This window comes from Apodemus sylvaticus, chromosome 5, assembly GCF_947179515.1.
Source record: "Apodemus sylvaticus chromosome 5, mApoSyl1.1, whole genome shotgun sequence".
NCBI classification, from domain to species: Eukaryota; Metazoa; Chordata; class Mammalia; order Rodentia; family Muridae; genus Apodemus; species Apodemus sylvaticus.
Window position 1 is genome coordinate 7,255,427 of NC_067476.1, and position 23,986 is coordinate 7,279,412.

General features: G+C 53.4%; 1 protein-coding gene across 3 annotated transcripts in view; it reads left to right on the forward strand.

Annotated features, from left to right (window-relative positions):
- The first annotated feature begins 8,065 nt into the window (after positions 1–8,065).
- The window catches only part of Olfm1 (olfactomedin 1), a 37,392-nt gene continuing 21,471 nt past the window's right edge, over positions 8,066–23,986 (forward strand). For 2 of the 3 annotated variants that reach the window (XM_052181961.1, XM_052181963.1), the window contains exons 1-2: positions 21,141–21,597; positions 23,549–23,698. In XM_052181961.1, the coding sequence (XP_052037921.1) occupies positions 21,448–21,597; positions 23,549–23,698 (300 nt within the window). In that variant the 5' untranslated portion in view covers positions 21,141–21,447. Of the gene's footprint in view, positions 8,554–21,140; positions 21,598–23,548; positions 23,699–23,986 lie in introns of those variants that run through there. The other variant, XM_052181962.1, reaches the window with a different exon arrangement.

The window sequence follows — 23,986 nt, forward strand, 5'->3', positions numbered from 1 at the left end:
TGGTCACCCTCACATGGTCACCCTCACTAGGTGACTCCAGGATGATGTCCTCCCTCACTTCAAGTCCCTGTTCTCTCCTGAGAGGCAAAGACCCAACATGAACGCCAGACCCCTGCCACACAGTTGACCCTCCGAGTCTGCATTCTCACAAGAGCAGAAGTCACAGATCATGCACTCTGGCTCCATACCTACCACCTTTATCTCACACCCACTTTCTACCCCCGTTGTGCCTCTGTCTCGCTGTCTCTCCCTCTCTCTGTCTATGTCTACGGCTTTGTCTGTTTCACCCCAGACAGTCTCTGTGTGTCTCTCTACTTATGTGTCTGTTTCCAAGTCTGTCTTTGTCTATCTCTGTCTCTGTGTCTTGTGTCTCTGATTTGTCTATGTCTATGTTTGTCTCTATTTCTGTGTTTCTGTCTCTCTCTAAATGTCTGTTGTGGCCACCTGTCTGTCTGTGGCTACCTGTCTGTCTATCTCCGTGCCTGTGTCCCTGTCTATTTGTCTCTTTGTCTCTGTCTGTGACTCTGTCTGTTTTGCTTTCTGTTTTGTCTCTTTATGTCTTGTGTGTCTATCTCTCTCTATGTCTGTCTTTGTGTCTGTATCTCTGTTTTTCTTTCTCTGTTTATGTCTGTCTGTCTCTATTTCTGTCTGTCTCTGTGTTGTGTGTCTCTACTCTGTCTCTCTGTTTGTCTCTGTGTTCTGTGTGTGTGTGTGTGTGTGTGTGTGTGCATCTGTGTGTGCAGTCTTGCTTTTCCCTTCCCCCACAAAGCCACCAAACCTCACAGCCACCCCAGCCAGACCTCTGCATGGGACATGGGCCCTAAATGGAAATACAGACATCCTCAAGAGGGTGGCGCAAAGGCTATTTGACATCCAGATGCCTATCTAGGTGCCTTGAAAAAGGAGAGGCTGAGGGTATTAGCTGACCTTGAAGTCTGAAGTGAAGTGACCACACACATGGGGCACCAGGCAGTGAAAGAGGCAGGAAGGACATGCCTCTGGAGAATACTAAGAATCCTCTAGTATGCAAACCTGGCACTCAACCTTCACATCAGGCAGTATGTAATGCTAAGCAAAAAATGACCAGGGAGGGCCCAAGGGCGCCCATGATTTTCTTGCCCTGAGGGTCCTAGTTTCATTTCTATTGCTGTAATAAACACGAGCAAAAAAAAGCTTAGAGAGAAAAGCTTAGAGGTGTATTTAACGTATACACTCTGATCACAGTCCACCATTAAGGGATGCCAAGGCAGGAACCTGGAGACAGGAACTGAAGCAGAGGGCGTGGCAGGACACTGCTTATTCACAGTCTTGTTTCTTTGTTTTTCTTATCCAAGCCATGACATGGAGTGGGCTGGGCCCTTTCACATCAATCATTAATCAAGAAAATGCCCCCCCCCCAGCCTTGCCTACAGGCCAAACTGATGACACCCAAGCTTGTGTCGTGCTGACAAAGAAACTAACTAGTACAGGGGGCCTCCCAACAAGGAGACATCTAACCTGAGGTCTGAAGGAAGCCATTGAGGATCTGAACCAAAGGTTCTGGTAAGGAGCAAAGGTGGGAGATGGGAAAATCAATCAATCAAACAAACAAATAGTGCAAGCAACTGACTAAGTGTCTTAGTTAGGACTTCCACTGCTGTAAAGAGACACCATGACCAAGGCAACTCTTATAAGAACAACATTTAATTGGAGCTGGCTGACAGGTTCTGAAATTCATTATCATAGTGAGAAGCATGGCAGCATCCAGGCAGGCATGGCGCTGGAGGAGCTGAGAGTTCTACATCATGTGCCAAAAGCAAAAAGGAGAAGACTGTCTTGCAAGCAGCTAGGAAGAAGGTCTCAAAGCCCACCCCCACAGTGACACGCTTCCTCCATTAAGGCCACACCTACTAATAGTGCCAGTCCCTGGGCCAAGCATATTCAATCCACCACACTAAGTAAGTTAAAAAAAAAAAAAAGCTAGGTGTGATGGCATGCACCTTAATCCCAGCACTTTGAAGGCAAAGGCAGGCACATCTCTGAGTTCAAAGGCCAGCCTGGTCTACAGTGTGAGAGTTCTAGGACAGCCAGGGCGACACAGGAAAACCCTGATTCAAAAGACAGCTACAACAACAAAAAGACAAACAGAAAAATAAATAAATAAATCTATTTTTTTTAAAAAAAAATATGAAAACCAGGAACTGGGTGGCCTCTGTGGCTGTGAACTCTGGGTAATCAGGTGGTCAAGTCATAGGATCTGCGGCTGGGCTGGTTGTGAGGACTCTGGAAGCCAAGCTGAGCCCAGCAAGCCCAGTTCCTGGAACAGGAAGGACAAACTCACTGTGATGGGAATGGGAAAGAGCAGGGCAGAGCTAACTTGGTGGGCTCAAGACATGGGAGTTATTTAGTCCAGGAGAGCTGCCAGCTGCAGGCCAGCTGTGAACACAACTCATGGAAGAGACTGTGCACGTATGAGAGGATATGGGTACGGAGGGGAGGGAGGACTGCCTTCAGGGAGCACCTCAATCTTTCAATATGGCTGGTGTGTTTGTGAGGGTTTGTGAGACTACAACTCGGGGAGGACTCAGAAGGCCTGGAGCATAGAAGGGAAACCTATGCCCAGCCCAGAATCAGTCATAGCTCCAAGGAAGGGGTGTGGCCACTGTGGAGACACTACTGATAAAGTTCACACTATTGCTCGACTGTGAACATCATCTAGTCCAGAGCCATCCTGAGGAGCAAGACTTGCCTCCAAGGAGAACAGAGGAGTAGCAGCAGCCTCAGTCAGCGATGACCAGTCACTCTGCACAAGGCACTAAGAGGTGAACATGGCTGGGGTTGGCAGGAAAAGGGGGCTCTGTGCTGAGGGCAGGCTGTGTGTTAGTGCTGCTAGAGATGTAGGACAGGTGAGCAGACACAAGAGGCTGACCCACTAAGGAGGAAGTGAAGGAAGACCTCGCTTTTGGTCACAGATTGGAGATGGAGCGGGCCACCAGGCCTCCCAGAGGGCTCTCAGTTAGCTTTCCCCCACAGTAGCAAGAACACAGAGTTGGGGGCCAGAGGGGATGAACTTCAGTGGGAAGGAGGGTTGAACAATTTCTAGAAGCACCTGAGCTCCTTGAGTTAGGAAGCCAGGACGTCAAAGTGGGCCTCCTGCCTGCTCTGTTGTCTATAAGCAGGGGATGGTGGACAGGACGCTGAACTTAACAAAGCTGGTGCAACCAGGACAAAAATGTAGAGATTAGCCAGGACTTGCTGTACCATCGTGCAGGGTAGGACAAAAAAAAGTGCAGAGGCTCAGAAGAATGGAAGTATCCCAGGCCTTCCTCAGGTCGAGGATTTAATAGGAGCACAAGGTTATCATTACTTCATGCTCCGCCCAGAAGAAGGGCTAAGGATTGCAAATAATTGAGCTGATGGGCTGAGTCTTCATGACCGCAACTGTCAATCCTGCAGAAACAGCACAGGACACAGAGGAATGAAAACAGACATCCCATCATTCCCTGATGGCTTCCAGATAGAAACAGCTGGTCATAACGCCCAAGTCTGTTGTCCTTGGTATGAGTCTGCCATTGCCCCTCTCTCCAGACTGCCCCAGGCACAGTGCTTGTCAAACAGTGCATTCCCAGTAAGCAGAAGTCATTTATGAGATGCCACTCAACAACACAGTGCGAGACCTGGGGGTAGCAGGCTGCATGGGGGTACCCAGCTCAGTTGCACCACATCAGTGGGAAGTTGGCCATCTGAAGGCTCTGATCTTGGCTCTGGTTGCAGGACACATCGAAGCTGGACAGCTGGGAAGGTTTCAGGCCCATTTGCTAGGAAATTCAAAGAGAGGACAGGGAGTTAGTGCCGTTGCCTTGGTAACACACTGTCACGTTATAACGAAGCTCGGTGGTAGCAGGAAGCCTGGCTTAAAGGAGTACAAAACATATCGATTTGCTGGGTATCCTGAGGAGGCACACCAGGAAAGCTGGCAGGTCCATCAGGAAGACAGCGGGTGAGGTAGTTAGGAGGCTAGGAAGTGAGGCGGACCAAGCCAGCCCAGTGCTCGGAAACCCTGGTGCCTGGGTACCCACTGAGTCATGTCTGAGATAGCTCAGAGTTTCAAGGCTGGCACAGAGAGGTTGGGGCTTCTTGCCCTGGTAGCCCTTGAACCTAGGCCTTTCTGGACAGGAAAGCCTTGTGTCTGGAGAGTTGCATGAGGTGTGGCAACCTAGAGGAATAGGCCACCCTGAGACAAGGTGGACCCAGAAGAAGCCAGTGGGAGGATGGACAGGAAGAGGGACCACTGCATCCACCCCAACACAGAAACTGGGCCAAGCAGCAAAAGCTTCAGCCTTGACAGTGCAAGGTCAGAGGAGGGGTGGGAGTGGAACACTGGAAGCCACAGGGAGGAGGAACTGAGCACACTAGCTGCTAGTCTTCAACAAGGTGACTGACGTCCAAGTGAGCCCAAGGGATGCGATCACCACAGATCTTTCCCCATGGTGATAAGCTCCAGGGTAGCCGGTGCTTCTGGTCTGCTTAACTCTGTCCTGGCTTTATATTCAGCTATCAGCTACAGTGCAACGCTGTTGGCCTCTGTCTCTGCAGGTCCCCAAGTCCACAGATGGAAAATAGCTCAAGTGAGCTAAATGATACATTATAATAACTGTTTATACAGTTTTGCATTGCACTGAGTATTAGCAACAATCTAGAGGCGATTTGACTGGAAGTATGTGGGAGGAAATACAAGTATTGTGCATCAATTAAAAATTTAAAAAAATTCACAAGTAGAAATAGGACTGGAGAGACTCGGCAGCTGCTGCTCTTTCAGAGGCCTGGAGTTCAGTTCCCAGCAGCCTTCTTCGATGGCGTACAACCACCCATAACTCTTAGGAGAGCTGACACCCTCTTCTGGCCTCCAATGGGTACTCCTGTGCTCACCTGCACAGACACATATTATTACAAATAATATAAGTAAAAATTTAAGATTAAAGTAAATGAAACAGGAAACATTGGTTAAAATAAGCAAGGAAATAAAATATCCAGGAAAATGTGTCTGGTTATGGACAAACAGGACACCATTGTGTCAAGGGATGCAGAGTTTCCAGACTGCATGTCCACATGACAACCTCACTCACTTCTCCTGCTTCAGGTAACCCCTAAGTGCCAAGCAGGGCTAGGTGTTTGGGTCTCACCAGTGTCCTTGCTCCACTGGGTTGGCAGAGTGACAAACTGGTCATTGCTCTATTGACAGGGATGGGAGGGACACCTAGGGATGATCATCCAGGATCACAGCAGCTGCCAAGAGGCAGACCTGGATCAGAAGCCAGGCCACGTGGTTGTAAAGACAATAACCTCTCAATCATCTGTTTATATGCGTGAACAAATGGACCTGCAGGGACTGAGTGGTGGTGTGGAGGGTGGGCTTTCTTGATGTTTTCTTCATTGTATTACATATTTTTTTAAAGTCATGCAATAAATGACCATGTTTAGGTTTGGGGGAAGTGGAGTGTGTGTGTGTGTATGTGTGTGTGTGTTTCTGTGACAGAACCCAGGGCCCTGTGCATGCTTTATCACTGAGGTTCACCTCTAGATTGTGTAAGTAACTTCTTTGTGTGTGTGTGTGTGTGTGTGTGTGTGTGTGTGTGTGTAAGTAAAGACCAGTTTTCTTCAGCACTAATCCTGACTCCACATGATTCTCCCATTTACAGAGCCTGGCGTTCTTCCAGGAGACCTGCGCTTGGTCCTCAGTGCCCTGATCAGGAGGAGCACAGCCACCAGTGTGACTCCAGCTCCAGGGGAACAAGTGCCCTTTTCTAGCCTCTGCAGGGACTCTAATACATGGTACACCACACACACACACACACACACATACCCCACACTCACACACACACACACACCCCACACTCACACACACAGAGACACACATGTTTATGCACACATTCACATAAATGAAAATAAACCGGAAGTGCTCAAGTCAAAGGTTTGTGGAGTCTATTAAATTACTATATTTTTATTGGGATAAGAATATGTCCAATATATAACATTTGACGTGTACAATTTAGCAACACAAGTGAGTCACCAATCTGTCCCTCCCTCCATCTTCAAAACCTTTCCCATTCAAAACCTCAAACATGACTTTGTTCTCAGTAATCATTCCTTACTTTTCTCCCTTTAGTCCTGGTAATGTCTAATCTCTTTCCTGTCTTGTGTGTGTGTGTGTGTGTGTGTGTGTGCACATGCACATGTGTGTTCATGGATGTGGATATGTGTGTGTGCATCCTTGTGTGTGTGCATATATACATGTGTATGTGTGTGCATGTGTATGTTTGTGCATGTGTATGTGTGTGTGTGTATGCATGTGCATGTGTAGGCCTGAGGACAACATCAGATATCTCCATCTCCCACTCTCCATCTTTTAAGTCAGGGCCTCTCACTGAACCTGGAGCTCTCATTGATGAACCATCAAACCAAGGGATGCCCCTGCCTCCACCTCCCTAGCACTGGACTACAGGTGTGCCCAGCTTCTTAGAAGCATGCTGGGGATCCAAACTCAGGTTGTTCTGTCCCAGCAGGAAGTGCTTTGTAAACTGAACCGTCACCTCAGCTCACCTTTGCTTTTCAAATTATACAACCATCTGGCCCATTTCTCTTCAGACTTGAAAGCTGCACCGGGGACAGGTGTTTACACTTAATGCCACAGCGGCTCTCTGCCATGGTCAAAAAGAGAAACACCCAAAAATCCCTGAACAAGTGGACAGGGAAACAGGGTCCACCCTCATAGCCACGCCCACTCTCGTGGCCACGCCCATCATAGCCACGCCCAATGAAGCACTTCTCTACAAGGACAAGGAAAGGTATCTGCTAGGTGCTACCTTGGGGATGAACCTCACCCAGCCACAGAAGGACTGATGCTACATGACTCCATTTTTGTGCCACTGGATCTAAAAGAGGCCACTCGTGGTCCAGTCATGATCCAAAGCGTAGACCAGGCCTGCTTCCCTGATAGGCTTCTCCCTGAAGTTTGGACTGGCCCTTGCAGAGCCCCTCCTGAAATCCACGCAGAAAGTCACACCTCATCTTGCTTGGAACTCCCTGGGTAAGACCCATACCACAGCCCCCCCCACCCCTCCCATCTACCCTACCCACCCCAGCCCACCCCCTATCCTCTCCTGTGACATAAAAGCCTGGAGCCACACCCCCACACAGCTCTGCTATTTGCTTTTGGGGATTTTCTTTATAGAGTTCATTTTCCTAAGACTGGAAGCAAAACAATGGGAACAAATCATCTGAGATGCTTTCAAAGCCTTCGGCAGCTAAGCCTCTCGGCAAACACCCCGGAACTCCTCCTCCAAAGTGTGCAGTTTAGACAGAGGACAAGCCCCAAGACAAGCCCTCTACAGTCTAAGGCTTTGAGTACCAGAAAATGAGAAAAGGGTATCTTCATCCTAGCTGGGGGACTCCAGGGCCAGGAGACAAGGCCAGGTTAGGCCCACAGGGGTTTAGATGGCCCAGGCCCGCTGGAGGATTCTCCTCTGGATCCTCTTGGGTGCTCCTCTCCTGAGCATAGGTAAAGAGAGTGACAACCTGAAGACAGATGCCACAGCATGTGTGTAACCACCTCTGTGGGTGCCACAGACCCCAACATAGCTGAGACGCCCAACCCAACCCCCACCTGGGTGTGGAACACAGCACCTCTCCTTGCTCACACCTCAGCACCTAGACGACCACCCCACAGGAATGGGGGAAAAGGCCTCTTCCTGTCTCAAGTGACCTGACTCCCCCTCCATGCTGCTTCTGGAAGCATCTTTGTCACCCTGATCCTTAAGAGTCATCTAAGAGGGACCCATGCATATTATATGACCTGCCTCAGAAGATGTCACTCCACCCACTTTGGGTACTTCACTGGGTGCCATCCTGTCACTACTCAGCTGGCCCTGGATGAATCTCTAGAGTGGGTCCCTGAGCTCCCCTTGGTCTAAAGCTGGCCAGGATAGACTCCTCTGGCCCAGTTCAATTTCCCCCGCCTTTTTGATGTCACATCCTGTCCCAGCCTGCCTCCCCGCCGGCCGCCGCCCTCCCTCCTCCCTTCCCCACGCAAGCAGGGCGCACGGGTCCCTCGGCGCCGCCCCCGCCCGCGCCCCTCACCGAGCAAACTTTTGGCACCGCTGCAGCCCGGGCGCGCCGCCGAGCTCCGCAGGGCGCGCCTCTCCGCCGAGCCCGGGCGCGCGGGGACCCGCCTGGCGCGCAGGGAAAGCAAGCGCAGCCCCCGCCCCGCCAGCCCAGCCCTGCCCAAGAGGCAGTCGCGCCGGAACCGGGACCATAAATATGCAGAGCGGAGGCTCAGCGCAGCAGAGCCCGCGCGCCGCCCGCCCCGGCTGCTGAGCAGGCGCTGCCGGAGCCCGAGCCGCGGCCGGAGCCCCAGCCCCAACCCTAGCCGGGAGCGCGTCCACGTCTCCGCAGCTGCCGGCCACTAGCACTCAGGCCCCGCAAGCCAGGACGTCGGAGTGGCCGTGAGACATGCAACCGGCCCGGAAGCTCCTCAGCCTCCTGGTCCTCCTGGTGATGGGCACCGAACTCACCCAAGTACGTGTAACCAACGCCATTTTCCTCTGCCAGGGCCACCGTGAGCCGGGCAAAGTCGGGAGCTGTCCCCGGGGCTGGGGCTGAGGAGGGGACTGGAGTGCTGGCCGACCCCGGGCTTGAAGGAGGGATGCAGACTGATATAGACTGGGTTTCCCCAGCCCTGGATCAGAGGGGTACAGCATCCCCTCTCCCAAGACCACCTCCCCACTCCTGAGAAGTTCAGAGGGCAAACTGGGGGCTTCGTTTCCTGGGTTTGTCATCTGGTAGGGAAGACAGAGGCGACAGCCAAGCCCCTAGGCATTCTTGCCAATGGAGGTACCTAACTCCTGCCTCCCAACACACCCCCTCGGTGGCCCGACTGTCCCTTTGGGAACAACGCTACCCTCTGCGCGGTGGGCATGGTGCCACTAAGCCCTGGAAGGGCAGCTGCAAGGCGCTCGGGTGCATTGTTGCCTGACTGTGGGGGATTTGGGGGTTGTGACTACACGCGGTTAGAGGCATGAGTGATTCGCTGTGTGCATGTGGGAAGGCTGGAGATGCCCAGCGCTCATCTGTCCAGAACAATGTACCGACCGGAGTGTGTGTCTGGGAGGGTATTCTCCATCTTAAAATTGCAGCTTGGGAGGCTGTGAGCTCCCAGCTGGGAGGCCGCTTTGCTACTTGGGGTGCTCAGGCTGGCAGGGAAGAGCCTGCCAGCTTTTGGGTTGCTCAGGAGTGACATTAAAATGCCCTTTGTGTGATGCCACTGTGCCTTGGTCTGAGTTAAGACCCCCACACCTGACTCTTGGCAGTCAAAAGTCCAGGATGTCTATGGATGAGCAGCCCACCTTTTGGTCCCAACCCCAGGGGCCCGAAGCCTCCCTGCCTCCCTCTGTCCATCTCTCAGAATAAAAAAGGAAACAAAAGAGAGAGGAGATACCAGGAAGCAGTCTGGAGACCACGGGCAGAAGACTCTGGAGCAAGCTTCCCCTGCTCACCTAGAAGCCCTTGCTGGCTTGGCTGGCTATGTTCAGGACACACAGTTCAAACTCGACCTGACAGTGGGATTTGTTGTCCCACTTGCCCTCTGTGACTTTTGCCTGGAGCTTCCTGGATAGCCATTCAGTGAGCCCTAGAGAAGGTCTTTGCAGAACTCTGAAAAGGGAGTTTCCTTGGTCCCTCTGGAGAAAGCATTGAGGAGGGTGCTGACTGGGCATGGTGCATGGGTGAATGAATGAACACACACACACACACACACACACACACACACACATACACACACACCATGCACAACACACGCACCTGTGGACCAAAAAAAGCCACACAGATCTTGCTTAGCTGAGTGCCAGCCTTACAAAGGGCAATGCCTTTTTTCCCAACACGTTTTGGTCCTGGGTGTTCTTGGAAGCAACTCTCCTCATAGACCCTTTTGTCCTAACTACTTCTTCACCCTTCTGGTAGCCTCTATGTCTCAATTGTCCACCTAAATCCTCTTACCTGTCTTTTCAGACATCTGCTGTTATGGGGAGAAAACTTAGTTCAACTTCAGTTAGAGGCTTTGTCTCTGTCATGGTGTTGGCCCATTTGTCCTAACAGAGCCCAAGCTCCAGCAAAGCCCTTCAACAGACCCGGCACACTCAGCAACCTCTCACCCCTGGTGAACAGAAAGGTCTCCCCGGGAGCTGCCTTCAGGACCACGGCCAGCTCCCGAGGCCCCAAGCCAGTGCTTAAAAGACAATGAAGTTGTGACTTGCTTGCCTGGAAGGTTCTTTCTTAGAATCTGAGCCCCGAGGTTCCTCCCCTCTCAGAACAGGGCCTCTGAAGTCTCCTTTGTAGAACCTTCGCTGGGAAACCTGTTCCCCTGACAATGATGAGATTTCAGTACCAAGTGTCATGAACCAAGATCTCTCAAATCACCCAACCACGTTGAGTCTAGTCAGTTCTCTACGCCTGGGTTCTGCGGTCAGGGTCCCCATTGGGATGGGGACAGGTGGCTCTCACAGTCAGTGGTGACAGCTTGATATGTGAGGCTGGGATGCACTGAGTCAGCTGGTCCCTTAGGATATCCATGCCTAGAAATCTGTTTTTTCAATCCTACTGTGACAAGAAACACTCAGACACCTTTGGGTCTCAGAAAGCATCTGCCTTGCATCCCCAGGCCAGGCAAAGTGCTCTCAACTCTCCCAAACAGTGGGGACCTAAAATCCCAGGGTGCTGAGTGTGAACTGGTACAGGTGGGCATGGTAACCAGCTGGAGATGGATAGGCCAGCCCAGCCCATAATGAGGGTTGCCTGCAGGATCTAGGGAGGCAGGTGGGGACATGGAGCACGTGCTGGGCCATCTGTTTTCCCGGCAGTTGTCTCAAGATGATCCATTCAATCAAATGCCAAGTACTGATTGACAGTTTGCTCCAATGCAAAGCCGTGGCCCTCCTGAACTTTGTTCTCAGACAGAAGGCCGCTTGGTGTGGCTTTGTTCTGTGGTTTTTTAATAAAAAGATAACATTGGTGCTCTTTGAGGCCAGTGTCAGTGACACCATTCTGAGCCTCCCAGTGGGGCACTGGGATATTTACTGTAGTCCTGGGTTGGGGCATGACCAGGGCTCCCTGGTCCCCAGGCCCACACACAGCCCACCCCAAGCATCGGCTTAGAGAGAAGTGTGATCTGCGGGAGCTAGGTAAGGGCTGGGAAGCTCTGCAGCAATGACCTTGGTCCTGGGAGGTTGTTCTTTCTGGTCACACTAAGCACTGAGTTCAGGTTTTTACCTCCCTGAGTTTGACCTTCTTTTTAGAAGAAGGGATATTAAATGGGATGATCTCATCAACTCCTCTGTCGTCTGTCCACGGCCAGCCTGTTCCATTCCCGCATCTGCTCCAATCAGCAGCCCTTTCCTGTAACAAACCTTCCTTGGCCACCAACTGGTTGGATGACACACAAATCCAAGTCCTTGTCACTGTCATTTGAGGCAGTACACTTTGTGGGAAGATTTGAGGCTCTGCCATGTCATTTAACACAAGAGTGGCTTGCACCAGGGGCTCTAGCTGTCACTGGAAGAAGTTGGGAAGAAGGGAGATATCCCAGCTGGGTGCTAGAGTCATTTCTGGGTGAGCCCAAGTAGGAAGACGAGAAGAAAAGGGGGGCTAGAGAGGCTGCTGTAGACCAAGGGCCCAGAACCGTTCTGTGTCCCATGCCCCGGGCTCTGCTGGGGGCCAGCCCCATCGGACATCACACCCATCCCAGCATGGCTTTCACAACAATCCAGTGTCCCTGATATCCTAGTGAGGCAAAGATGTAAATGCTTATAGAGCTTGCCACCATGCCTGCTACTACTGTGGTGGTTGCTCCATTTCTGTCTTTATTGAGTGACTTATGTGCACTTGAACCTGAAGTCTGGTGGCCTGTCACTATAGGTGCTACAGACATAACAAACCTTGACCCACACAGGGCACTCTGGGTAGCTTTGTGGATGGAACAAGTAGAGACACCGCAGGTGGTGTTAACTTCATCTCCCAGAGTCCCAGGATGCCTGCATCCCGGGGGTCCCATGGACACCTTGCTCACTTCCCCAGACCTCCCCTCACCCCAGCTCCTCATCTGCCTTGGTCACACAGACTATGTGATAAGAGGGAGAGATGTTATCTCAGAACTCACGCTTTGCACTACTCAGGGGTGAGGGTAGCTCTGGATACAAATGCCCAGCTCCTAAGACACAGCCCTCAGATACACGAACCTGCCTCGCTCACAGGGAGGCTGGAGAACATGGGGTTGGGGGAGATGGACAGAGTACTCCCTCATACTCAGCACTCCCATTCCCACTAAAGCCTTCCACAATCAGAAGCTAGATAGTGATTGTCTGCCTTGGGTAGCATTTACTATTAAAATTATCAGGCCCTGTAATCAGTATTAGCATCACCGCATAAGGTGATACAAAACTAATTACCAGCTACACTGAATTATATTCTTGACGAACTGTAAGCCTGAACTGGCCTGTGGGGAGAGAAGCAGCTTGCAGCCTTGAGAGAGGGTGTGGATGCTATTTCTGTGAGGCTAGCGGAGACCAGTGGCCATTGGCTACCGCCCCCCCCCCCCAGGTGACCTAAGTTCACTCTTTTTCACATTGTTGCAGCTAGAGAAGCTCCTCAGGGGCTCAGGGTATGGGTAGGTCAGCCATTGCTGAATGCTAACACTGTCTGGGTCATCCTTCCATTGGGCATAAATAGGGGGACTGAGATTTTCATACCATAGTGTCCCTATGCCCTGGGCTTGTCCTTGTTCTTAAAATGACGACACTGACATTCAGGGAGGAAGAAAAACCACTGTGGGGGCCCCAGATGTAGTCCCAGCTCTGTCTGACACCTGAAATTCAGGTGTCTGCTAAAACAGAGAGAAAAATAAACAGCTCTGTGTCGTGAAGCACCTGAGAGAGAAGGTGCCTGCTGTGTTCCCAGGTTACACCAACCTCTGTGGTGCAGAGCTGTGGGTGGCTATCTAGCTGGAGGACAAGATGCTGACATTCAAGGGGAAGCAGCAAAGGGGACAGACATAGGGTCTGAACCCCATGGTCAGGGTTTCTGTCCCCGCCTCCCCCTGCCCCCGCTAAGGCTCGGTCCTCAGTGGGCCCTCTCGCCTGCAGAGACCCAGGGACATCTGCCGATGCAAGCTGGGACTCCTTAGTCCAGTCTCATAGCAAAGCCAGGGGTTGTCTGAGAGACCAGGGCTTCTTTAGCATTTGTGCTGAATCCTGAGATCCCAGGAATCTGAGAACCCAGCCATGTGGAAGAGATGTCACCTATGTACAGGTCTCTAGATCACCCAATCTCTGTGTGGGTGTGGCCCCATCACTTGCATGATCTGTGTAGTCTGTGCAGTGCAAGGATGACCTGGGCCTCCTCGGAGGAATCAGCATTGTCTGTGTGTGACCCGCCCTTGTTTCAGGCTTCTTGGGAATAGGTTTTCTTCCTAGACCACCTTCTATTCTCTGCACCTGGGTTAAAGATCATGGCCACAGCTTAGGTGACAGCAGGGGAGGGTGGTTTCTTTACAGAAATGATCATAGCTATCTCTTGCTCTACTGAACTGACACCGTAAAATATAGCTCAGCTGGTGGCATGCTTGCCTGGCACGCACGCAAGCCCTTCCGATTCTGCTCTTGGTACCACTTAAAACTGAGCTTGGGGGAGGGCACCTAATAGAAGGAGGAAAGGCTGGAGGCTCCAAAGCTTGGTATCAGTTGTATGGTGAGTTTGGGGTCAGCCTGGGATACCTAAGCTCCTATCCCAAAACAAAGTCTGAAGCCAGGTGTGGTGGCTTATGCCTAGAATCCCAGCATTTAGGAGGCTGAGGCAGATTTACCTTGAGTTTGAGGCCTGGACTACAAAATAAGATCCTTTCTCTATAACACATTTAAACACCACACACACACACACACACACACACACACACACACACACGCTGATTAGTTGCCCAATAGTGACTGTACTTCCCTAAAACAATTCTCAATTCTATCCAATCCCGTGGTCTGAGTGGATATCTCACGCCTGAGGACTTATGCTCCTGCTCAGAGCTGCCCCCAAGATACAGAATGGCTCTCCTGCAGACTCTGAGAAGGGAACTTCCCACTGGCTGAGGTTGATACCTGGTGGTATCTGAGGGTCAAAGGGAGAACACAGGTGTATTTCTCAGTGTATCTCAGGGTACTGGTTACATTTAGACAGCATAGCAGAACTCAAGAAATGGACAGAGGCTTTTCCAGTGAATGTGCCTTTAGTATGTGAGTCCCTACGCCCAGCCGCCCACCCAACACATGGCTGCCCCTCCTGTCACATGGTACTGCCTGGTGGGAGTCTATTCTTACGATTCAGCTGTGTGTGGCTGTCATAGAGAAGGCTTGACTAATGTCCTGCACCTATGAGTGGCATGGGGACTCACAGGCAGGAGTCCCCTACCCCGAGATCACAGAATCTTTGTTAGAGGTAGCAGAGAATCTTCACAGTTCAGCTTTGGCTCTGCAGCGAACGGCCACCATGCAGCAGAGGGCACAGGGTTCAGAGAAAGTCCGGCTTGGCAAGCAGGAGCTTGGTCTCCAGAGTCTGACAGCATCAGGGTCCGCTGCTGAGCAGGGACGACATCTCGATGTTCCTCCGCTCCCTGCTGGTCACCCCCAGTCAGCGTGCTGTCTCTAATCATGCATAGTTTAATTCACATCTAGGCCAGGTGCCGCCGCCAGGAAAGTCAGCCATCGTCAGCAATGGCAACTCCTCTCTCCTGGGAAGGAGGAAATGGAGTCTTTACAGCTTCGGGAAACTGCAGGTTCCCAGAGAGATGCATCCGCTGGGAGATGCCACTCCCAGGGCCTGACTCCAGGCCTACCGGACACTTCTGGGTCTGTGGCCAGGCACGTGCCTTCCCACAGACATTAATGAAAGAGGCTGGAGAGAGGCAGAGACACTGCTAAGGCTCAAGGGAGTGGCGCAGGCGCACACCTAATACACCAGAAATACAGAAGATTAGATATCAGTGGGGGACACTGTCTTAGGGACAGCAGAGGGCCGTGGAATCTTTTGCTAGGAGGGTGTGGCACTTGGTCACTGGGAGACAAATAGTTGGAACCAGAGTAGAAGAGAAAGGGACAAATTGTCAGAAGACCACAGGTCCCTGGATTAGCTGTCTTACTAGCTCTGTGGATAAACTTCAAACTCAATGGCTCCTGGTAGCTGCCATGTGATTCCTGCCCTTGGCTGGGCTGGGCCTGGGAACCTCTGTCTTCTCACTGAGGGTCACAGGGAAGGACAGCCCCTCTCTCCGTCACTTCCCGTGACATAGGCAGAGAACAAGGGCACCAAGATGCGAGGAGCCCCTCAGGGCTGCTCCAAGAGGCCAGCAATGGCAGATCATGTACCCTTGACCTCCGGGTGGTCCAGAGTGCCAGGACCCAGGCTGAGGCGGGATGGGGGTGGGGAGCACGGCTCCACCCATCCGTGCTCCCAAAGCCCTGTGCTTCTGGAGGACATCCGTGGGCTTTTGTGGGAGATGTGTGGCCTGGCTAGCCACGGGGCCTTTTGTGGCTGCTGAAAGAATGTCCTGGGATAAATGCACTCATTTTCCTATTTCCAGAATGTTCTGTTTGCCTCAGAGAAAGATGAGAAGGACAGGGACAGGGAAAGAAGTAGTTCTTTGTGGGGACTCTCCTATTAGTCAGCCTGCCCCTGCGGGGCTCTCTCAGCCCTGTCTGGCATCCCTCTGCCTCTGGGCCTCTGCCTCTGGGCCTCTCTGCCTCTGGCCCTCTCAGTATGCCTCTTTGTCTCTATCTTCCTTTGTCTGTGTCCAGTGTCTGTCTATCCTGGTTTGTCTGTCTATCTCTGTATTTCTCTGTCTTTCTTTCAGCCCCTCTATTTCAGTCACTTCTTGTCTGTTACTCTTCTGTTTCCTCCTCTCTCTCACACTTTCCTCAATCTCCTTCCTTTCCATTTTTTCTTTCCCTGTTTTCTCCCCCCCTCTCCTGTTCTTCTTAAACTATTTGGAAACAGACCACATAGACATTGTTATACTCAGCCTATCATCCAGACTTGGTCTGACAGAACTGGCCTTTGCTAGGAAACACTGAGACTAGAGACGCGCTTCCCTCCGGGTGGTCACTGCTGGCCCTGGGGCCTCCGTGCTCAGGTGGTGAGGTGGTGCTAGTGGACTGGCATGCCTATCCTTCATGGTCCTGCCATCGCCAGGTAATTCCTTAGCTCCCTCACCCTCTGCGAATCAAGTGCTCGCCCCTGGCAGGAGGGATGCGTCTGGACGACTGTCCTGCGCCAGCTTGTAGACTTGGCCCTCGCTGTCAGAGCTGAGGAACTCAGGCTATGGAGGGAGGTCAGTATTCTTGTTTCCTGGTCGGTTTTTGTTTCCTGATACAACTGTGAAAATTCCAAGCCAAGACTGGTAAGGGAAGGGCACGAGACTAGAGATCTGGCAGTGTGACTCTCCACAGGTAACAACAGAACCCCAAGCCTTTTGAGACCTTACCAACTTCGAGAGAAAGAGCCACAGAGGGCTCTGACTGATTCCCTGAGTCATCAGGATGAGAGCTGTGAGGTTTCACATGCCTGGCACTTGGGAGACTGGTCACCCCAGGAGCAGGGACACTACCATGTTTATGGCCTCTGCCCTGAGAATGGGCCATCTCCACACTGCCTGGACCAAATCTGCTCATCTTCCAAAGCCAAGCAGCTCACATGCAGGTGGAGCTGGGGTAGCACTCCCCTGTAAGCTTCTGAGAGGACCCAGTGACATCCCGCATGGCAAAACTGCAGGACTGTCTGGGCACAGCACCTGCTCTGTCAGTGTGACGCTTATTCAGTGGCAAATGTGGGCTAGCCCTTGCTTCAAGGGAAATCATGTAGAAACTGGGGCTTGAGTTTGGATGCTTTAATGTAAATGCCTGTATTCTTCCACAATCCAAGGATCACTTCTGGAAGTGCTGTGTAGAACACTAAATCAAATGGCACTTAATGCCAACTCTTTCAGATGTCCTTCACAAATGCCTTGGGGACAGCAGACCCTCCTGCCAGATCTGGAAAAGGACTATGAACATGACTTTGCTTTGGACCTAGAAGAGTAGAAAGGGATTAGCTTGAACCTCTCAGCTCAGGGGAAGGCAGAGCAACTTGGTACAGATGACAGAGGCTAGGGTACAGTTGGAGAGATTGGGACACAGGTGGAGAAAGTTGGGTGCAGGTGGAGAGACCCAGATGCAGATAAGAGAGGCTCGGGGATACAGATGGGAAGACTGGAGTACAAGTGGAAGGGCTCAGGTGCAGGTGGAGAGGCTCAGGTGCAGGTGGAGAAACCCAGGTGCAGGTGGAGAGGCTCAGGTGCAGGTGGAGAGGATCAGGTGCAGGTGGAGAGACCCAGGTGCAGGTGGAGAGACCCAGGTGCAGGTGGAGAGGCTCAGGTGCATGTGGAGAGGCTCAGGTAGGTGCAGGTGAGAGGCTCAGGTACAGGTAGAGAGACCCAGATGCAGGTGAAGAGACCCAGGTGCAGGTGGAGAGGCTCAGGTGCAGGTGGAGAGGCTCAGGTAGGTGCAGGTGAGAGGCTCAGGTGCAGGTGGAGAGACTCAGGTGCAGGTGGAGAGGCTCAGGTGCAGGTGGAGAGACCCAGGTGCAGGTGGAGAGGCTCAGGTGCAGGTGGAGAGGTTCAGGTGCAGGTGGAGAGACCCAGGTGCAGGTGGAGAGACCCAGGTGCAGGTGGAGAGGCTCAGGTGCAGGTGGAGAGGCTCAGGTGCAGGTGGAGAGGCTCAGGTGCAGGTGGAGAGGCTCAGGTGCAGGTGGAGAGACCCAGGTGCAGGTGGAGAGGCTCAGGTGCAGGTGGAGAGGCTCAGGTAGGTGCAGGTGAGAGGCTCAGGTAGGTGCAGGTGGAGAGGCTCAGGTGCAGGTGGAGAGGCTCAGGTGCAGGTGGAGAGGCTCAGGTGCAGGTGGAGAGACCCAGGTGCAGGTGGAGAGGCTCAGGTAGGTGCAGGTGGAGAGGCTCAGGTAGGTGCAGGTGAGAGGCTCAGGTGCAGGTGGAGAGGCTCAGGTGCAGGTGGAGAGGCTCAGGTGCAGGTGGAGAGGCTCAGGTGCAGGTAGAAAGGCTCAAATTCAGGTAAGAGAGACTCAGGTGTAGATAAAATTGGAGATGCACAGGTGCAGGTGGAGAGACTCAGCTGCAAGTGAAGAGGCTCAGATTTACACGAGAGGGGCTAAGGTATGGGTGCAGATGGAGAGGCTCAGGTACATGTAGAAAGACATGCAGGTGCAAGTTGAGAGACCTTGGTTCAAGTGAGAGGCTCAGGTGTGGCTGCAGGTGTAGAGGCTTGCGTGCAGGTAGAAAGGCTTTTGTTCTGGTGAAAGAGGATCCGATGTGGTTTGGAGCTGGAAGGGTAACTCTGTATTCGCTGTACACCTCTGTTCCAGTCACATTACAAAATGATCAGATATGTGTTTCCTCAGTTCTCTGTCAATTTAGACACAGTCTGAGGTGAGGACCAGTTTTGACAAGCAGCAGTGTGAGTAAAGTTAGTATTTTCTTCCACCTGGCCCAATGATTGCCCTTCGATGTCAGTTTGGTTCCCAACAGCCAGTTCCCCTCTGGTGTATTCTAGGTGAGTTGATCAACTACACTGAGTGCTTCTCAGCCACATCTTAGGGGGGGCCTCGAACCTCTGGCTCCCCACATAGGCTTAGAAGAACTATGAGAAGTCAAATCCTCGTCATCCCACAGTGACCTGTTGTGGTGAGGGTGGGAGACAGTCCCTGGCCAGTGGTCCTAAAGGCTACCTACTCATTCCTGGGACTACCTGACCAGACCCAAGCTTCACTGTTGCAGACTCCCTGAATTCCATTTCCTTTCAAAAGCCCAGCTAAGTTAAGCCCCTCCCATTCAGGGCAGCAATGGTGAATCCTGTGGAAATCGCTCACCTAACGCAGAGTCAGGAGCTCTTCAAAATCACTGTGGTTCTATGGATATAGGCTATGTCTATACGGTTATAAATCGCCCACCCAGAAAGGATCTCTTTATGGGGAGCTACTGTCACTGCTTGTGGTATTTGACTGACAGCAGCTCCAAAGGCGTGTCAGAGGGCTCAGGGCCATCACACCTCATATCAAAGCCCAGCTCCGTGGCCTGCCTTGCACAGGTTGCTGGCTGAGCCCATGTTTGTCATTTGAAAAGGTGACAATGACTCTCACCAGAGCGGGCCAGACTTATGCCTACACTATTAACACATCACAGGGGAAAGCGACAATTGTTACGCCCATTTTACAGATGAGAGAGGTGAGTCACAAAAAGGCTCATTAGTTAGGTCACTGTCTCATGGAAGTTCACGGCAGAGCTTGCCTTGACCCCAAGGTCACTTGACCTCTGGGAGGGACACCTGCCCATCAGACAGCAGGAAAGGTTTAATGGTGCTTGGCCGCAGAATTGCCTAACAAAGACAGTTATGGTCTCCATGTTGCATATGACACAGAGCATAGGGCATGCTGCACCTTGTGTCTTACACTAAGTAGGTATTCAATAAAAGGTGTGACTCCTGAGATAGTTTGAGAATTTTGTGGACTGGACTGGGCTAGATTTGAAATTGTTGGTAAACATTAAGCGCGCCTCACCTTTGTGTAGTCGGAAACAAGTAAGCAGACAGAGCGCCAGAGGCCCTGAATCTGTGTGGGAAAATGCCTGGCAGGGGAAGTAGGGCAGAGTCTTGCATCTCCAGATGCTGAACCCAGCAAGACCACTGGGTGTGACTGGCCTGCAGTACCGGCTTTCGCTGAGAGGTGGCGCCCTTCCCTAACAGTTGTAATCTGCTGGCATCTGACCCAAACCGGAGGCACCAATGAATGCCGCGTTAACCAGAGAAACAACTCCAATTGACTTCTTGAGCCAGCAGGGCTCCTACGCAGCACTCAGGCCAGGATCATCTTGGCTGTTGTTGAAGTTTGCTCTGCAAATGAGGACTGCACACAGAGAGACAAGCCCCAGGAAGATGTCATAGTCCTCTTGGCAGACACTAGGAAGCCTGCCTTTGTTCTGAGATCTCTTCCAAACCCCCATCCAGGGAGTCTATAATTGACCAGGTGGGAAAGAATGCAGTGGGGGTAGTGGGGGATGCGAGTAGGCTGCCTTTCCTTGCCGGGGGCTGGGACAACTTGGAGGAATGACTACAGGACCTGCCTTTCCTCCGCTTAGAGGGCTGCTTCAAAGTCAAAAGCACGATGAAGTTGTGTTTGCCCGGCTGTGCTGTTGTGCTGAGACTTACAAGTCTTGGCACAGATACTGCTGAAGCTTGCCTGCCCCTGAGCCGGGTCCCTAACAGGGACCCCTGTCCATCCAAGCCTACAGCACAGATGCCAGATACTCTACCCCCCCCACCCCCCATGCCCGGCCCATAGCCCACAATCATGGGTGTGGTCCCTCTGGTTCCTCCTGAGCCCTGTGCTTCCAGCAGCTCCTGATGGTAGGTGGGGCGCACTCTCTCTCCGTCATCCTCTACTGTGCGCAGCGGACACGCCACCCCCTCCAGTCCCTTCTCTGTTCAAACCTCTTCCCAGAAGCCCAGGGTGCTCCCCTCCACCCCCATAGGACTTCCAACTGTTCCCTCCTTCTGAGGTAGTTGTCCAAGCTTCCTGGCAGTGTCTTTCACGTTGTAGCTACCTCTGTCCTGCGCTGACACTGGAGACCCCACCCAAGCTCCTCTTCCCTGCTGGGGCTCAGGAGACACGCCAAACTGACTGGACTCAATCCACCAGGAAAGGCAAGCTAGCAGCAGGGAAGGAGACCCTTGACCACATGGAGGCCGGACCTCGGCGAGACAGCCATGAGGGTGACCGAGAGAGCTGGAGAGAGAGGGCTGTGGATGGATGCCATGGGAGATTCTTGAGATTTTAGGTTTTTTTAGTGGTGGCGTTTTATCCGTCCTCCTGGGTGACCCTAACTCTTTGGCCGAACGATTTGCAGACCTCGCTGCCTGCAGCCAGGGGGCGGCGCGGAGCCGGAGCTCGGAGGAAAAATCCACCCATTTCCTGGGCAGATTGCGTCGGCCGCCGCCCGGCCTTGTCCCCGCCCCCCGGCCGCGGCCCCCGCGCACAGCCCGCGCCGCGCTCAGAACCGGGTGGCCCTTCTCGACAGCGGAGCGCGCGGGGACGCTGCAGCGGCGGGCAGCGCGGGCAGGCAGCGCGCGCCGGCCAGGGCCGCCTGGTCACCTCCCGGCGCCGGGGCGGCGCGGCGATGGCCAGTGCGCACAGGGAGCCAGAGACGGGCGGGCAGCGGCGGGCGGAGGGGGGCGCGGGGACGCGGCCGGGCGCCCCTGCCCGCCGTGGTGCCCGCCGCCTGAGGCTGCCCGAGGCGCGGGAGCCGGCGCCAGCGCGGCGCGGGCGCAGGAGGCCACTCAAGGCGCGATGTCGGTGCCGCTGCTGAAGATCGGGGTCGTGCTAAGCACCATGGCCATGATCACCAACTGGATGTCCCAGACGCTGCCCTCGTTGGTGGGCCTCAATACCACCCGGCTTTCGGCCGCCAGCGGCGGGACGCTGGACCGCAGCACCGGTGTAAGTGCGCCCGTCTTGAGCCCTCGCGGCCCCTCCTCCCTCCTGCCTCCTCTCCCCGTCAAAGCCCCGGGCTGGACCGGCGGTGCGGTGCGGCACAGGATGGGGTCACCCTGGGAGGGAGGGTTGCAGGGGCTGGGGTCACGAGCCCACCCTCTGCCCTGCAGCCTAGCAGCGCCTCCAGCTGCGGCTGCTACCCGCACTCTGGCATTTGGGGTGATGCCTCTTGCGCCCGGTCCCCCGGAGGGGCTTGAGGACACCTGCTTTGGTGGTGGTGGGAGGGGTTCAAAAGTCCAGAGTCCTCGTTCACTAATATTAGGAAATATTTCTTTGCAAAGCTTCGGAAACTGAAGCTAGGGACTTGGGGACTTAGCCAAGGTCACTCATCAAGTAAGGGGTGGAGGTGCTGCTTAAGGCCCTTTGTGGGCTAGGTCCGGCCAGGACTCAGCTCGCCCTACTTTGTAAAAGGCAAACTGGACCGGCCCAGAGTGGGGCCCAAGGCAGAAGATCAGAGCTTGTGATCTCACCCGAGTCCCCCAAATCCCAAGGGATCCTTCCGGTCCCATCTCCGTTCGAAGATCTAAGCGTCCACTCCAGAGGAGGTTAAGAGGAGCTGGGCGGGACCCAGCTGCCCAGCTTCCTTCACCCACCCCTCTCTACTGGCCTCTGACATGGCAATCGAATCTCCTTGTCATCAGCAGCCTGCGGATGAGGAGCAATGGCTGGGGGGTGGGGCGGAGGGTCTGGATAAGACTGACTTCCATGAGAGATGGAGCAGGCTGCGCGGAGACCACCCTTTAGTCAGGGGCCACTGGAAAGGGGCTCTGGCGTAACCTTCTCAGTGGAAAGGACAGGTGAGGGACAAGTCTCATTTCTTCCAGTTTTGCTCCCAAAGGCTTAGTGGTGTGACCCACCACCACCTATGACTCTCATTGGGTCTGCTCTCCTGTTGTTTTCAAATGAGTTTCCCTGATGCCCTGGTGCTAGGAGTGATGCCCCGCTCCTTTAATCCCAGAGGCAGGGAGAGGCAGGTGGATCTCTGTGAGTTTGAGGCCAGCCTAGTCTACAGAGTAAATTCCCTGACATTCAGAGCTTCCGTAATGAGACCCTGTCTCAAAAACGCCAAACAAGAATATCAACATGAGTTTCCCTGATAAGGACTTTGCATCCTTCTGGGTCCTGCGCTGCTGGGGTTGGATGAATGAAATGAAGTAGATCACTGCCGTAGCTTCTCTTCCTTCTTCCCCTCCTTATCCAAAAATAGCAGGGAAGTGCAGGATGCCAGGGAAGGGCTTGGAGACTGGGCAGGAGGCAGTGGCTAGACGACAGGGGGCTATGGGGTGTGTGCATGCAGGAGCCTTGGTGGCTTCCTGCCCCTGCTGTGTATCTGAAGGTCAGGGTCCCAGGTGGTGGTACAGAGGCCCTGTAAGGTGAGCCTAGCCACTCACAGCTCTGGGTCCTTGGTGGTCTTTGGGCGAATCCTCAGGACTGAGGTTAAGGGTGACCCTTACACAACCTATTTGTTGACGCCCACCAAATGGCTGGTGAGCTGGGGAGCTTCATGGAGTTGGAAATCAACATCTTCAGCAGGCTTCGGACAGCACAGCTCTGGGCTCCCAGTTCTTAGGTGCTGACTGGGGGCTGTTAACAATGGCGCTTGTCTCCAAGTGTTAGGAGACTGGAGATCAAGGCTCTGCAGCACCTTACTGAGAGAAGAGGGTGTGTCATTCCCTAAGCCATTAGCCACTGGTTTCTTACCTGGCCCCTCACCCAACCTAGTGCTCCTGCGGCCCCTCCCACCTCCCCCAGCATTCATTTGGTTAGAGGTCGAAACTCTGAGCATCCAGGGTTGAACGTGCATTTTAAGGCACTGTTCCTCTCCAATCTACTTGAGCCCTCAGCGTCACATTCTCTCTTTCTCTCCTCGTGCCCTTCCCTGCCCGCCCCTCTGCAGGTGTTGCCCACCAACCCCGAGGAGAGCTGGCAGGTATACAGCTCTGCCCAGGACAGTGAGGGCAGGTGCATCTGCACGGTGGTTGCCCCCCAGCAGACCATGTGTTCACGGGATGCCCGCACAAAACAGCTGAGGCAGCTACTGGAGAAGGTGAGTCCGTGCAGGGGCATGTGTGAGCTTGTACATGCAGAGTGCGGTGTGGCGGGCGGCCTGAGGCTTGGCCCAGCCTGCAGGGCCCAGCCCAGGCCTTCCATGGCATGCCCCCCCCTAAATATTTGTGAATGAATGAATGGGCAGATGGCCACATGCATAGGAGAATGGAGAAAGGACAAGGGTGGGGGAGGGGATGAGTACACCTGCTTCCTGGGCCCCGAGGGCTCGAGGAAGGAGCTTGTTGGGAAAGCCAGAAGCCTGTCTCTCCTTCATCACATGCCACTT